We start from the raw sequence: 13172 nt of genomic DNA on the forward strand, positions 1-13172 counted from the left end.
TATATATATATATATATAGGAGAATTTATTATCTCCACCTCGTTTGTGTCTCAGTTTGTGCTAGGAAGTGGACGGAGCTTGATGCAGCTCAGCACAGAGCTCATGCCATGCGACTGTTGGATGGTCTGGAGGTGATAGCCCGGGACAAGAGGCTGAAAGCTGCCAGAGCCATTCTTTACATGGCTCAGGGTCAGTCCACATCCCTTTTAAACTGGTTTATAGCATGAATTAATTATGTAGAAAGGGAAATCTTGCCATGATGGCGAGTATTCAAGAGACCAGTTTTGGTTTTCCCGCTGTATATGTTTCACAGTGGATCATTTTCTTTCTCTTTAGGAACCTTTGCAGAGTGCAGCTCTGAGGCTGATGTGCAGTACTGGATGAGATACAACATCTTTCTCCTGCTGGATGTGGGGACCTTCTCTGCTCTGGTGGAGCTGCTCAACATGGAAATTGAGTATGTTCTCCATCAGTTTTCAAGTCATGCAAAAGCCATCCTAAATGGTGTATTCCTTTTTCTTTTCTTTTTCTACAAGGTGTTAGTCTCAAAAACATTTAAAAGTGATGAGAAAAATCACCTTTTTAGCATTCTCAGAATACAGTGAGCAAAACAAAAAATTGTGGGTTGGCTTTGTAAGAACTACAAATTAATACATTTTTGTTGCAAAACGATCAGTCTGGAGAAGACTATGACATTTATATTCTACCTTTCAGCAACAGTGCTGCCTGTAGTAGTGCTGTCAGGAAACCAGCCATCTCCCTTGCTGACAGCACAGATCTCCGAGTGCTGCTCAACATAATGTACCTGATGGTGGAAACCATACAACAGGATGACCCAGCAGACAAGCCTGAATGGAAAATCATCAGGGAAACCTTCAGAGCAGAACTGGGTAAGTTTCATCAGGATCTAAAGCTGCAGTCATGTTAAAGATACAAGCAAAACTTCCCATTTGAAATATTTCCACTCCACTTCTCAAAACCAGGATCTCCTCTGTTCAACAACGAGCCGATGTCCGTCATGCTCTTCGGTATGGTAACCAAGTTCTGCAGTGGTCATGCCCCTCACTTCCCAATGAAGAAGGTGTTGTTGCTGTTGTGGAAGAGCATACTGGTGAGTCACATTAAATGCTCCCACGTGATCTTATGCCAAAATAGTAACATCTGAAAGGTAATAGACATATTGAAATCCTCTCTTCTGTTTCAGTTTACACTCGGAGGGTTTGAGCAGCTCCAAAGCATAAAGGTTCATAAGCGTGTGGAGCTGGGTCTCGCCCCTCTCCCAGAGGACAGTATTCGAGTCATTCGCAGTATGAGGGCCGCTTCTCCTCCTGCGTCTGCATCCGACCTCATAGAGCAGCAACAGAAACGGGCGCGCCGTGAACACAAGGTAGACATTACTGCTGCTTCCTGCTCTCAAACCAAACATATTGTAGGTAGCAACATGACACAAATATAGCTTCTTCAGTCAGTATTTTGTAATATTACAATGAATAACCTGTACACCATATACATCTTACCTGATGTTACTGTTTGTGCACATATTGAGCATCTCACTTTTACAGTGGGGTATTATATTTTCTGCCTGTTGCCCCACTCACAATATGTCCATGTCTTCACTGTCTACTTGGTTCTCATACAGGGGTTAATCAAACAGGACAACCTTGACGCATTCAACGAAAAGGATCCTTACAAGGCTGACGACTCTCGTGAGGATGAGGATGACAGCGATGACAATGACAACTCTGTAGAGCCAGAAACTTTCCCTCTAGAGAGGGACGAGGTGATGCCTCCGCCTATTCCTCACCCTCCGTCAGATAGGGTATCGTTACCCAAAGGACTGCCGTGGGCTCCTAAAGTCAGGTATTTATTTATTGATTCCTTCCTCATGTACACAATCTAGAAAGAAACACATAATCAGCCATTTTTGTTTTGACATTATTGTTTTTGCCCAAATAGGGAAAAGGACATTGAAAATTTCCTGGAATCAAGTAGAAGTAAATTTATTGGGTACACACTTGGAAAGTAAGTTTTCTCCTCGCTTCATTTAAATGAAAAGTAACACAAGACATATATTTTATACTGTAACTGTATTGTGTGTGCTGAGGTTATTCTTTTGCATGTCTTGCAGTGATACAAATACAGTTGTTGGCTTGCCTAGGCCAATTCATGAGAGCATTAAGACCTTAAAGCAGGTATTGCATTGCCACTCGCAATATTTCATTGACACTTAGTTTTGAGTGAATACTAAGGATTCCAAATAGCAAATGTGCTGCCAAAGTTTTAAATATCAAGTTTTCATCTTTTTTTCAGCACAAGTACGTCTCCATTGCTGAGATACAGATTGCAAAGGAGGAGGAGTTTCAGAAAACCCCTCTGTCTGGGGTAAGTAATTCACATATATCACCTAATTACCTGGACAGAATTATTATTATTATTATAATTATTACTGTTATGTTGTTATTTCTGAAGTTGGTGTCTTACCTATCGCGAAATCTTAATTTATTACTCTAGGTACACAGGGTCTTTCTCTTGTTCTCCAACATATATGGAGTATTTAGCATCCTTTCCTATATGTTTCTCAATAAGCCATACAATGCACTGAATTCAAATGTTAGATGATGTGGGGAATTCTTAGCAGAAGTTTTAAGACCAAACTGTCTTGAGGGGTCATGGTGACATTATTTTGTGTGTTTAATGTTTCTTGTTTTCGCGCTTATCTTATCAGGGTGAAGAGGAGGTGGAGATGTCCTCCATTGAGCTGCTCTATCAGGGAATTCTGCCCAGTTTGCCTCAATACATGGTTAGTGCTGTCTGGTGTCAGGTTTACATTGTGGTACTGTGGATAATCTCATACGACTCATGATACAATTCGCTTTACACAGCATTTAATATTTACACTTTCAGATGGTTTACATGGATTAATGTTTTCCTGACAGTTTTGCATTTAAGCATATACTCCTGAAAGAGTTATAGCATATTTCCGTCTATTTCAGTTCCTTGTATTTTGGCAAGTATAGACACAGAAAATAGACGAACAATGTCCTCTGAAATAATGCAATAGTATGTTAATATTACACACTGAAAGTACTTTTTGTGTGATAGGAAGTTACATTGCCATAAAAGCTGCACAAATGTCAGAACTCTAACCCGGTCCATGTCGGACTGTGACTGACTCTATGGTATCTCTCTCTTTGAATGTCAGATCGCTCTGCTGAAGATCCTGCTCGCAGCAGCTCCGACTTCCAAAGCCAAGACCGACTCCATCAACATCCTGGCAGACGTACTGCCGGAGGAGATGCCGTAAGTGATGCAGTGCCTCTAAAAGGCTTTTAACAGCTTTGCCAATTCCTTCTCCAGTGCACACAACATGTTATAAACAAGGATATTATCCTAACTTTTTATTCCAAACACTTTTACATTAAATGTTAAGTGGAAATTACTGCTGTCTACTTTTGAAGAAACAGCAGCAGCAGTGTCTCTATTAGAACATTTTCCCATTAATGACATGAAACAACATCAAGAAATAATTCAACATTGTATAGCCAAGGATCTGGTAAGCGTGCTTGGAAATATTTAAATACAATCTGAACATAAAAGAAAAGAAATGTTGTCTGACCTGAATAAACCACACACATCAAAGTAAAATACTTTGTAGATTTCTCTCTGATGATCACAGGGATACTTTAATAGGCGATGGATGTGTTATTTCTGACTCTGCAGGACCACAGTGTTGCAAAGCATGAAACTTGGTGTTGATGTCAATCGACACAAAGAGATCATTGTGAAGGCTATCTCTGCCATCCTGCTGCTGCTTCTAAAACACTTCAAACTTAACCACATCTACCAGGTACGGACAACACACACACACACACACACACACACACACACACACACACACACACGTCATTACAAAATGTCCTTCACTGAATATGTCTTTGTGTGCTTATCTTATAGTTTGAGTACATGGCTCAACACCTGGTGTTTGCGAACTGCATCCCCCTCATTCTGAAGTTTTTCAACCAGAACATCATGTCTTACATCACCGCTAAAAATAGGTACTTTCACAGACCTCTTTAAATAAAAAAAATCTCATTTGCAATCAATGTCATTGAAGTGTACCTAAATTGCCTTTATTTCACTAGCATTTCAGTACTTGACTTTCCCCATTGTGTGGTGCATGAGCTCCCGGAGTTAACTGCAGAGAGTTTGGTGAGTTTTCAGTGTTTATTATAGTTTTTGCAATCTGATCAAACAGAGTGCTAAATTGACTGCTTGTGCAAAAAAGGAATGAACTAAAGTTTTGTATTAATGTGGACTTTTTTGTTGTGTACAGGAAGCAGGAGACAACAATCAGTTTTGCTGGAGGAATCTGTTCTCTTGTATTAACCTGCTAAGGATCCTCAACAAACTAACCAAGTGGAAGCACTCCAGAACAATGGTAAGCACAATTCTCATCAAGTAGCACCTATCATGGCCGATCATGTGATGTTTCTACGCATGAAAAATATAATATTAAGCTCCCAACGCTCATTTTTTCCCTCCCAGATGCTAGTGGTGTTTAAGTCCGCTCCCATCCTGAAGAGGGCGCTGAAGGTCAAGCAGGCCATGATGCAGCTGTATGTCCTCAAGCTGCTTAAAGTGCAGACCAAATACCTGGGACGTCAGTGGAGGAAGAGCAACATGAAGACCATGTCTGCCATCTACCAAAAGGTCCGACATCGGCTTAATGACGACTGGGCCTACGGGAACGGTGAGTGGAAACACAAAGATATAGACAGTATGTATAAATTCACTGGTGATAGAAGCTGTAGCCTGAAGAAGGAAGTAGACTTAAATAAAAGCTGAAGCCAGAGAGTTAGGTGGAGTTATAATTAGCTTTGTATCAACTCATTTGGCTATGGCTTGAATGGACGGTCATTATTATAAAAAGTTGCGCACTAAAGCTTTAATTATAAATCTGTAATAAAAACATTGTTGTTGCAAAAGCACCACTTTAAATTTTCTGTTAACTAGATATGTGCTCATAAGTTAGTAGGGAAATAAGTGATTTAGCATGACTAAAACAAAAAAACTTCAACACAGCAGAATTCGACTCAGACCAATACAACCGATTAGTTGACTAAGAGGGGACAGCCCTATGTATTTTAGCTTGGGTTTAGGAAATTATGACGGAATATTTCACTATTTTCTAACATTTTAAAGAACAGTTAAAAAGATAAACATCAGATGAATCAGTAATAAAAATAAGTCACACTCAGTCACTTAGCACCTGAGATCAATACGTCTGTGAGTCTTTAGTCCTCAGTCCTCACTTTGGGATTGGGCCAGTGAGTAGTGTTTCCACTCAGAGCAGACCAAAGTGTAAATATGAGCTGCTCTTTGTTTTCCTGGAGCAGATCTGGATGCTCGTCCTTGGGACTTCCAGGCCGAGGAATGTGCTCTGCGGGCCAACATTGAACGCTTTAATAGTCGCCGCTACGACAAGAGCCAGAGCAACCCGGACTTCCTGCCTGTGGACAACTGTCTGCAAAGTGTCCTGGGACAGCGGGTGGACTTGCCTGAGGACTTCCAAATGAATTACGACCTTTGGCTGGAGCGGGAGGTCTTCTCCAAACCTATTTCCTGGGAAGAACTGCTACAGTGAGAATCTAAACAACTTTTTATCAACAAAAGTTTCAGTCAGGCATTGAGACAACAGTTCAACAGACCAGCAGTTCTCTCAGCAGTATGTTACATGTTCTGTACACTGAAGCGGACGGATGGATCTAACTCTAAAGTTGCCCAGGTGTAGATTTTCAATCATAACTTTTACAGTTTTGTTTATGTGACAAACTATTGAGACTCCCCCACACTGATGCCACCCAGTTTTTTTAATGAAACAGCTAACAAATAATTCAGTGCTAAATCTCGAATGTCACATGTGAACTTAAACTCCACCCCTACCTTTACATATACAGGTATTTGCTCGGTGTGCCACTTACCTGCTAAAGTCGTCCTGTAATTTTTACCTTAAAGCACTACATGACAGTTTCTTCTTAATTTTGAAGAGATTTATTTGGAATAAATGGTATGCATGTACTGCTAAGAATAACAAAGGCAGCACATTTAGGATGTTAATAAATACAAGATTCCCTAGTATATCGTATATATCTTCTTCAGAGAGATGAAAGGAATTAGGTGGAGGCTTTATATAATTTATCATAATTACTGGTGTACAAATAAAAACAGGTTTTACTTTTTATTAGTTATTAGCTGAAAGGGACAAACATCCGTTCACTTGACTTCCTCTTTGTTGTTCTGCTCTATTTGCAAATGATTTAAATTGTATTTGAATTGTGAGTTTCTCTCTAAGTGCTGCCTACACACCTTTTATATGGGACCATGGAGGCAGCCATTCAGACCTCCACTGACCACCAGGCATGACATTACAGCCTTGATCTTATTTTTTTTTAACCTAGAGTAACACATTCGTATCTTAATTAGTTTTTGTGTGGAAGGATTGGTTGCACATGTTCAAATGATTTGATTGTGTGAAAGAAAAGAGAAACATTTAAGTTTCTGATTTTAAATCAGTGGTTTCTGAGCTTCACTCATCAGACAGTTACTTTCCAGTTACAGTTACCCAGTTTCCTGTCTTTTCTTTATTTTTACATTTTTAGTTTTGTTTTTTTAATATAGGTTAAGGTTAAGGAAATAAGAATACATGTAAATTGTGAAACTTATTTATCATGTCTTTGTTTTAAATGGACTCAAATACTGTAATAAAATGATACTGTCATTCATGTGGCTTTTCTTTTTCAAAATCTTACTTTTTGACCTTTTTTTGATAGGGGTAGTGGAGATACAAAGAGGAAATGTTAAAATGAGTCAGTCTCTTGGCTTTTATCAACGTCAGACATTGCTGTATGATCGTAAGCAGATGTAATGTAATGTAATGTAATGTAGATTCTTAACAGTCTGCCAGTGTGTGAAAGAACAGAAATGTTTGTGATGGAGTGATTTCAGCAACTTTAAAGCTGTTTTATTAGGGTCACATATCTTATATAATCTGGACTTGGAAGAGTATAAGTGGTAAACAACTTGGATGCAGCAATTTTTTATGTTTTAACACATGCAGTCATAAAATAACTGCTGATGCAAAATACGCAGTTTAATAAAAAAGCTAACAAAAAGATTTTTAGCCTTTTTTAGATAGTGATAGAGAGAAAATGAGCGAGAGGGGGAGGACCTGCACCAAAGCACCCTCAACAAAATGTAAATAAGATCTCACAGAGCATTTAATGCCAACTTTGGGTACCTCTCCGTTTTGATGTTGTTAATGCACATTGGTTGGTACTCCAAGGATAATACTCAGATCTACCTGAGAGATGATGTGAAAAGTATAAGAGTATCAGTACAGAGTATTTGTGCAAAAGCTTATCTACTTTTTACCCAAAACAAAACGTAGGCCAACTTCAAAATGCACTGACGTGATAGCTGGAATAAAAGGCCTGCGTGTCTCACATCACATTTAGAACGCACTACGACACCACCAATGCTCTTTCCTTGTCCTTTCCTTCTTCAATAATTTCAAACGTTAGTCACACCCATCTCTGACACGAGGAAACCACACAAACAGTTTTTTGACTGAATCACTTGAGGAGGAAGTGAAACCAAACTTGAGACAGCCCGCCTTTCTCCACTCAGACATGGCAGAGCCTCGCATCCCTGGGAGGATGAACTGTCTCTGCTGTGGAATATGCGACGAGGTTCTCAGAAACCCCACGACTATTACCTGCGGACATAACTTCTGCATGCAGTGCATCCAGGACCGCTTTGCTTATGACGAGAGGACGAAACGTCTCTGCAGCTGTCCTGAATGTGGTCACAAGTTTCCCGCCAGACCGCAGCTGACCAGGAACACATTTCTAGCTGACTTGGTGAGTCGTGAGGCTGCCAGTCAGAAGAGGAAGCATTCAGAAGCGTCGAAGCAGGCCCCGAAGAGAGCCCGAAGCTGTACTGACACAAGAACATCATCAGGAAGCAATTTGTGTGTGAGGCACAGCAGCCCTCTGGATATTTACTGCTGCACGGACGAGCAGATCATATGTGCAGTGTGTGCTCAAGCTGAGCACAGGGGACACACCATTGGGTCGGTGAGGGAGGAAAGGAGGAGGAAACAGGTAACCTTTTAGTAAAACAAACAGAGGCACAGAAAAATAGTATTTCTGACTTTTTTTTGAAGTTAGTAATCCAGCAGGGAGACTTAACCGTCTGTAAAGTCTGTTAGTTGAAGGCATAGGCTACTAACACGTTTTTGGAAAGAGTTTAAATATAATAGAACTAGCATTTTAGTTTACGTGTATTGGTTTTCTATGACCATATTCAAATAAAAATGGAAAAGCTGTATTTTCCCAAAGTTGTACCTTGCTGAAGTGGATAATGTAAAAATGGTAAAAACAAGTGAAGGAAGTGACGTCCTCCCTAAAGACCTTAGACTGTATATTGATTTATACACAATATATATTATTAATATACAGTCTATTCTTAAGATACGCTGGCTTCCTTAAAACAGGGCTCTGCCATGTATACAGTCACTGGTTTGAGGTGTGGAAGATCTATGTCATCGCAGTTCATGCTGTGCCACACCTTCACCAAGAAAAACTGACTGCATCAACTGTAATTTTACATTTCCTAATAAATTTGGTTGAAAAAAAGTTAATTTATATCTGATTTAGTTTTGCTTCAGTCTAAACTTCCAACCACTTATCTTAAACACTCTGGAAGATAGTGCTAATCAGTTATCTCTGAATACACCTTCACGGGCAGTTTGTAGAAAAACAGGAATGAGTCAAATGTTGAATATGGTGGAGAAAAGGCCACTAAACTGACCGGGTCACACAACATTATACACTTAAAAAGGACGCCATGCTGACAAGCTTTATTATATTGACAAGGCCAAAACCATTTTCACGAAACTAAACAAATAATGCGTATTTCTATCCAATACACACTGAAGGAGGAGCTGAAGAACATACAAACAAAATCGATGCAGATTCTCCAGAAACAAGAAAAGAAATGGAAGAACGTGGGGAAGATTCAGGTGAGGAGAACACATGTCTTTATGCTGCATGTAGGCTACTCATGTGTCCCTGCGTGCAAATGCAGACGTCTGACATAAGGATGCAGGACCCAACTGATCCCACACACTTGTGTATAAAACAGGAGGAGGCCAGAAAAACACAGGACTATTGTGAGAGCGTCTTGGCTGGCGTCATTGATTCCCTCCAGAGACATTACATGTCAGTGAGGGAGCGGATCAGAGGTCACGAGGAGGAGGCAGCAGCTCAGGTTGAGATCTCCCTACAGACCCTGCAGGTGAAGATGGAGGAAATGAGGAAGAGGGATGCTGAGCTGATTCGTCTGACACAGACGGACAGCGATGTCCATTTCTTGCAGGTGATCCTATCACTAAAGACTTTGCTTGGATCTGGTGATGGATGAGTTCTTCATTTTTTGTCTCTTTCCCAATCCTTTCTCTTCACAGAAATGGCCCTCCCTGCGGCACCTCTGTGAAAAACAACATCTCCATCTTGTCCAAGAGGTCTCAGAGGAGCCGCTCCTCCCCTTCACGTTTATAAAGAAAGCTGTCGAACAGCTTGGGAAACAACTGGAGGAATTTTGCGACAAAGAATTTGCCTCAATCTCTCAAACTGGTTTGTATCTTTGTTAACATGTAGAAATAATGGACATCAATCATATTTTTCTTTAAAAATACAGGTTTTATGGTATTTTGGCTCTATTCTATTTATTCAACATAGCCGATATTGGAGAGCAGCAGGAATCAGAAGAAGAGACAGAGGAGGACGACATACAGCAAATATGGGAAGCCAGTACTGCGCGGTCCCATAGTACGTACTTAAAACTGCTAGACATAGAAATACATTGTATTTTAACTTCAGAGTAAGGCGTTCAATCTCCTCTGGATTAGCCTAAAGCAGTTCCACCACCATATGAAACACTTATATAGTCAAACTACCCTCCAACGCTGATCAACACCTGGTGTTGATCAGCGTTGGAGGGTAGTTTGACTATATAACTTAGGGTGACCAGACGTCACGAAAAATTCGGGACATTTCCGAGCTCCAAGTATTTGTCCCAAATCCCGAATCTTGTCCTAATTGTCCCAAAGATTTGAGCAAAATCTCAAGCGGCAGACTCTCTAGTAGGCCTAGTTATAGTCTGATAGAACATTAAAAACTGTTCATGGTGATTGAGTTCCTCTTTTTTTGTGCCCACCAGCCAGCTTCCGCATTGGAGCCAACACGCATTGTTATTTTTCATTCATTCATTGTTAAAATGAACCCGATGAACACGTAGCTAAGGAGCACAAACATCTCAGCAGGTACCGGGAGGACATGGTAGGGAAATACCCTATGGATTACTGCAGGATTACTAAGCGATGCAAACAAATTCTTGAATAAAAATTATAAATCATTTTGGTTCAGAGTTTGGTGCGCGCACACACACACACACACACACACACACACACACACACACACAGCCCCCCGTCCGTCTCGTCCAATATTTTACCCATTCTCATCTGGTCACCCTAATGCAACTTAAGACAAATATTTTTATGTATCATAGAAACAGAGGTGTCATTAATAACATTAATAAAGGCTTTTCATGCTATGACAAGGCTAAAGTTGTACATTAGGAACACTTAATGATTCTCAAAAATTATCTTATAGGTCTCTCTGGAGTTAACACTCTGACTGAACAGAACATGGAGCCTAAAACCAGAGCAGATTTCCTGGAGTGTGAGTTTGTCTTCTTATGTACTAGACTAACAGCTCACTAACTTGTAACCCCTTATAAAAAAAGCAGTATGTGGGGTGCCTGGGTAGCTCACCTGGTTGAGCGTGCTCCCCATGTTCAAAGGCTTAGTCTTTACCACAGTGGTTGTGGGTTTGATTCCAACCTGTAGCCCTTTGCTACATGCCATTCCCCCTTTCTCTCCTCTGTCCTGTCTTCTGCTTTCCTGTTAATAAAGGCCTAAAAATGCCCCAAAATAATCTTAAAAAAATAAATAAAAGCAGTATGTAGTTTCAGAAGTCTATCTGTTGTTAACTATTCCGCCAAAGGTGGATTTTTCTCTCAATTTATCATTTTTATTTTAGAGGGGAAATTACCCGATATTTCAAGAAAAAAGCAAAGATTCCAGAAAATTACAAAACCGATACACATTGCGTTTTGCAATACTTTATTTTTCATTTCTTCATCTCCCATTAATTATCTCACGGCCCCTCACATTTACCGTTTAGAGGGGTCTAACCCCTATGTTGGGAACAAGTGGACTAAACTGCCTAACCGTATACAGTATAAAGTAGTTTAAACTAGCTCCACTTTAAGAAGCTACAATAGGAAAATGTAATTTACACATTGCTGCATCAGTATCAACAATCTTGTAATGTCATATAGGGGACAGTTTCTGTGAAACAAGTACATTTTGCAGATATACCTCTGTACTTTTACTTTAAGTAGGCTAAACATTTTAGTATTGATACTTTTACTGAAGGAATACTTCCTGCACCACTGCATAGCAGATAGATGGAGCCTATTCCAACTGTGTTTTCCAAGTGCTAATTTTACCTTCACATGTTTTCCTTCATCATCTCAGATGCATGTGGCCTCAGCCTGGACCCCACCACAGCTCATGAGGACCTGTTTATTTATGATGACGACAAAGAGGTGAGGCTGAGCCCTCTCAAATTTAAGGGCAAAGCTATTCGTCACCCGGAGAGGTTCATCCATCGACGGCAGGTGCTATGCAGAGAGGGGCTGCAGGCAGAGCGCTGCTACTATGAGATAGAGGTGGAAGGAGAAAAGGCTGAGATCGCCCTTGCCTACAAAGGAATAGACAGGAAATCTCGGACTGCACTGTCAGCTTTTGGGGGCAATGCAAATTCCTGGAGTCTTGATCGCTCCACAAACTACTCCGTGAGCCACAGAGCTGACAGCATTCAACTGACAACAAACCCAAGTCAGCGCAGGCTTGGCGTTTATCTAAAGTTTAAAGAGGGAACTTTGTCATTCTACGAGGTGTCAGACACTATGATACTTCTTTACAACGTTAAAGCTAAATTCACAGAGCCTCTGTATCCAGGCTTCTGGCTTGGAGAGAAATGTTGTATCAGAATTTGTGATTTGAAAGAGGACAGACCGTGAAATACCTGTGAGGTTCATAGACAGGTCCACAACTGAATCTCCTCATTTGTAGTCTTATGATTGTTTGGGGGTCTTCTACATGTGGGGGGTTGCCCAATATAAAGTAGCCCCAAAATTTAACAGCATAACAATCCTTATACATAATCTGATTTAGCTTTTTTTATTGTGAAATAACTTTAAATTTAAACTATGGTGTGTGTGTGTGTGTGTGTGTGTGTGTGTGTGTGTGTGTGTGTGTGTGTGTGTGTGTGTGTGTGTGTGTGTGTGTGTGTGTGTGTGTGTGTGTGTGTGTGTGTGTGTGTGTGTGTGTGTGTGTGTGTGTGTGTGTGTGTGTGTGTGTGTGTGTGTGTGTGTGTGTGTGTGCGCGCGCGCGTGTGTTTCACTGTTATTCTGAAGAATATCCGTGTCTTCCATGTTTTGATTATTGACCAATGATGGTCTTTCATATTGTACTTTTTGACTCTACAGTCAGTTATGCTTTGAGCTAAAGGCTAATGATAGCATGTTAACTTGCTTAATCTTAGTATAAGTCACTAGTTCATTAACATTCCTGACTATGTCATGATCAGATTTCCAATGTATACTTATAAATTTACTTGTTTACCATGACAGAGGTGACTCACTTTTGAGCAAGGTAGAGAAAAAAAATCCACAACTCCGACAGCTGCTTGTCCACTCTTTATTATTAATATTTTTGGTGATATTCACATTTTATTTTACTATAATTGTCAGTATTATACAATCATAATATGACTGAGGAAAGAGAAAGAGGAAAACAAAGAGACTGTAAAGGGACATTTATAATTTGACTCCTGGTATAGTGCTTGAAACGTGCTCAGTAAGGCCCTGCACCTACAGGTAATAAGAAGGAATACACACACACACACACACACACACACACACACACACACACACACACACACACACACACAAAATCCAGCACTTGTTAGGATGAGTCAAAG

General features: G+C 40.3%; 2 protein-coding genes across 2 annotated transcripts in view; both read left to right on the top strand.

The window, feature by feature from the left end:
• The window catches only part of strip1 (striatin interacting protein 1), an 8256-nt gene extending 1480 nt beyond the window's left edge, over nt 1-6776 (top strand). The window contains exons 3-19 of the mRNA XM_034870406.1: nt 23-189; nt 337-457; nt 715-890; nt 984-1111; nt 1205-1387; nt 1640-1860; nt 1957-2022; nt 2129-2192; nt 2311-2382; nt 2726-2800; nt 3203-3300; nt 3721-3847; nt 3955-4055; nt 4143-4209; nt 4334-4438; nt 4546-4750; nt 5397-6776. Coding sequence (XP_034726297.1) covers nt 23-189; nt 337-457; nt 715-890; nt 984-1111; nt 1205-1387; nt 1640-1860; nt 1957-2022; nt 2129-2192; nt 2311-2382; nt 2726-2800; nt 3203-3300; nt 3721-3847; nt 3955-4055; nt 4143-4209; nt 4334-4438; nt 4546-4750; nt 5397-5644 — 2224 coding nt within the window. The 3' untranslated portion in view covers nt 5645-6776. The remainder of the gene's footprint in view (nt 1-22; nt 190-336; nt 458-714; nt 891-983; nt 1112-1204; nt 1388-1639; nt 1861-1956; nt 2023-2128; nt 2193-2310; nt 2383-2725; nt 2801-3202; nt 3301-3720; nt 3848-3954; nt 4056-4142; nt 4210-4333; nt 4439-4545; nt 4751-5396) is intronic.
• A 597-nt stretch (nt 6777-7373) lies between these two features.
• Nucleotides 7374-12377, top strand: LOC117943951 (tripartite motif-containing protein 16-like protein). Its single transcript, XM_034870404.1, has 7 exons — nt 7374-8162; nt 8999-9082; nt 9199-9438; nt 9527-9695; nt 9801-9890; nt 10734-10802; nt 11663-12377. The coding sequence occupies exons 1-7, from the start codon at nt 7689-7691 to the stop codon at nt 12208-12210; spliced, it is 1674 nt and encodes a 557-aa protein (XP_034726295.1). The 5' UTR covers nt 7374-7688; the 3' UTR covers nt 12211-12377.
• Nucleotides 12378-13172: the final 795 nt, after the last annotated feature.

This window comes from Etheostoma cragini, chromosome 4 (assembly GCF_013103735.1).
Source record: "Etheostoma cragini isolate CJK2018 chromosome 4, CSU_Ecrag_1.0, whole genome shotgun sequence".
Classification (NCBI taxonomy): domain Eukaryota; kingdom Metazoa; phylum Chordata; class Actinopteri; order Perciformes; family Percidae; genus Etheostoma; species Etheostoma cragini.

What these genes read in the sequence shown, in the direction of transcription:
- LOC117943951 (XM_034870404.1), top strand. Translation starts at nt 7,689, where the DNA reads ATGGCAGAGCCTCGCATCCCTGGGAGGATGAACTGTCTCTGCTGTGGA. An exon ending in GCGATGTCCATTTCTTGCAG is followed by an intron (nt 9,439 to 9,526) that starts GTGATCCTATCA and finishes TTCTCTTCACAG; the next exon opens with AAATGGCCCTCCCTGCGGCA. An exon ending in CAGAGCAGATTTCCTGGAGT is followed by an intron (nt 10,803 to 11,662) that starts GTGAGTTTGTCT and finishes TCATCATCTCAG; the next exon opens with ATGCATGTGGCCTCAGCCTG.